Raw genomic sequence first — 2500 nt, 5'->3', positions numbered from 1 at the left:
GTGTCTTTAACACCGTTTCCTTCCACCCGCTCCATTTCTCCCGTTCTCTTTCTCTACTTCTAAAATGCCTCCCTATCTTTTATCAACCTCTCAGCTCCTCCTTGAAATGCTGGGCTCCGAGGACGAGGTGGTGCAGGAAGCGGCCGCCGACTGCCTCAGGAACATCCGGCTGCTGGCTCTGCAACGATGTAAAGCCCAAGGCCGCACGAACAGGTCCACGCCAAGGGGCAACCACAGCTCGAGACGATAGCTGGAGAAAGGCCTGGGAAGAAATTCATCTGTCACGACGAGCTGGGACTCAAGAACGACGACTGGAAAGGAGAGAGCGTACTTAGGAAGTCGTCGTGGAGAGCGTGACTGTTTTCGAGTGAAGAAAGGATCGATGTAACATCTTCCTGTAACAAGGATTTAGAACTCACGGAGGACAGATGGAGGTTAAGAGTCCTAGCAAGCCTTAAAAAAAAAAAAAAAAAAAAAAAAAGGGGGGGGACGTAAAATCGGCAGAATGACTTGTAACGACAACGAATGAGGTGTAGAGGACGAGGAAGTAAAGAAGTGTGCGATATGCCATCCGCTTTATGATGTTGACTTTTTTGTCTTGCTCTGTCTTCGTCTAGATCGCTGCCCTTATTAGAGTGTTAAAAATATCTAATATCGATAATCATTCTAACTTTTTATAGAAAATATAACTCATCATAAAATCGCTGATTAAAGTTGATTGCTAATGTATAAAATAAAAAGCAAAAGTATCTTGGTTTATGTTAGAGAATGAAAAACTATTATGTTATTTGCGATTTGATCATATTCCATTTATTGAATATATTAATAAATATTCGGTGCATTATGGAATGTGATAACAAGTATCAGAGGCATAATTACAAGTGTTTATGTTTTATCTCTTTATCCATGACTAATATTATTTTGCTTTCTATTAATTTAGTCAGAGTTAAAGTAAATCAACATTTTATCGTTTGCAATCATTTCAATAATCAAATGCTCTGAATCATAGTGTTAGATTTGTCATTTTATCATCCTGGTCGCCTGTTTATGTGGTGGCTTTTGCAAACACTTGTGGTTTTGCTGTATATATATATTATTATTATTTTTTTCTTTTTTTTTTTTTTTCTTTTCTTTTCTTTTTTACTTTCTGCATTTCTCTGTGTTGACACCATTAGGCTTGCATCGGATGATTTGTGTAATAAAGAGACAAAAGCAATAATTGTTTTTTTATTGATGGATTTGAAGTAATAAAATTAATTTTCTCTCTCTCTCTCTCTCTCTCTCTCTCTCTCTCTCTCTCTCTCTCTCTCTCTCTCTCTCTCTCCCTCCCTCCCTCCCTCTCTCTCTCTCTCTCTTTCTCTTTCTCTTTCTCTTTCTCTTTCTCTCTCTCTCTCTCTCTCTCTCTCTCTCTCTCTCTATCAATCTATATATTTAGTTCTGCCTATCTATCTATATCTCTAAACATCCGGAGTAGTGTCACCCAAACATTCATTCATCAGTTATGGCAACCTGAAGTCACACAGTCCTTTCTGTGGCATCCTTTTACTTACCCCCCACCCACCCCCCCTTCTCCCGCTCCCGTGCCCCACATATATTTACCTTTACAATAGAGTGCATCTTTATTTGTCCCCCCCGAATTAATGCTGCTCATAACACAATATTCATAGCTTACATTGCCAAATAACAAATATGGAATACTGCGGCACCTCCAGGTACTGCCCATGGAAGTTTGTAAACCACTATTAACAACTTAATATCATCAGAGCTTACGAAATATTCTTACCCCAGTCTGACGTTGTATTTCCGGGTGTCACGCTAGGTAAAAGCGACACTTGGTATCCACTCTCACGCTGAGGGTAGTGTTCTTGGCATCCTCAGATGGAGAAAAAAAAAAAAAAAAAAAAAATGTTGGCTAAGGAAAGGGTTTGGTTCATGTTGTTATTCTTTTTATTTCTTATACGATGAGATTTCTGATAATATGTGCGTGGGAATAGATACAGTATGTGGATGTGTAGGCATATCCCTATATTAATTTTAAAGGACTTATTGATTGATTATCACAAATTACTCAACAACTTCTGTCTTCGACTTTTCTCGTATTGTGACTTGTACTGGAAAAATGTAGAATAAGCTAAGTATTCTAATCTTTATTATCGTTGGGTGCGTAATTACCATTACTATTATCCTTTTCATTATTTCCTTAATTTGGCTAATACTAATATAATTTCTGTATAGTTATCGTTATTTACATTACCACCATCATTATCATTATATTCATCAAGAACATTATCATTCTTATTCTCATCAAATCATTAACCCTATCATTGTTATTACTATCATCATTGCTATTATTGTCATTGTTATCATCATCCTTATCATTATCATTGTCCTTATTATTGTTGTCGTTGTTGAAGGCGAGGAATATCAGTATAATCGTCATCTATTTTTTGTTGTTAATATTGATGTTGTTTAGCATTGATATTGTTATTTTAATTGTCTT

The 2500-nt window shown here is 36.8% G+C and overlaps 1 protein-coding gene across 1 annotated transcript in view; it reads left to right on the top strand.

Moving 5' to 3' along the window:
* Positions 1-1077, top strand: part of gudu (Armadillo repeat-containing protein gudu) — a 37675-nt gene extending 36598 nt beyond the window's left edge. Inside the window, 1 exon segment of the mRNA XM_086542133.1 lies at positions 95-1077. Coding sequence (XP_086398259.1) covers positions 95-250 — 156 coding nt within the window. The 3' untranslated portion in view covers positions 251-1077.
* The last annotated feature ends 1423 nt before the right edge of the window (positions 1078-2500 follow it).

This window comes from Penaeus japonicus, unplaced genomic scaffold, assembly GCF_977035675.1.
Source record: "Penaeus japonicus unplaced genomic scaffold, GWHDUDI00000001_assembly GWHDUDI00000012, whole genome shotgun sequence".
Lineage (NCBI taxonomy): Eukaryota > Metazoa > Arthropoda > Malacostraca > Decapoda > Penaeidae > Penaeus > Penaeus japonicus.
The sequence above is the reverse complement of the archived record's forward strand: the minus strand, read 5'-3'. Positions and strand labels throughout refer to the sequence as shown.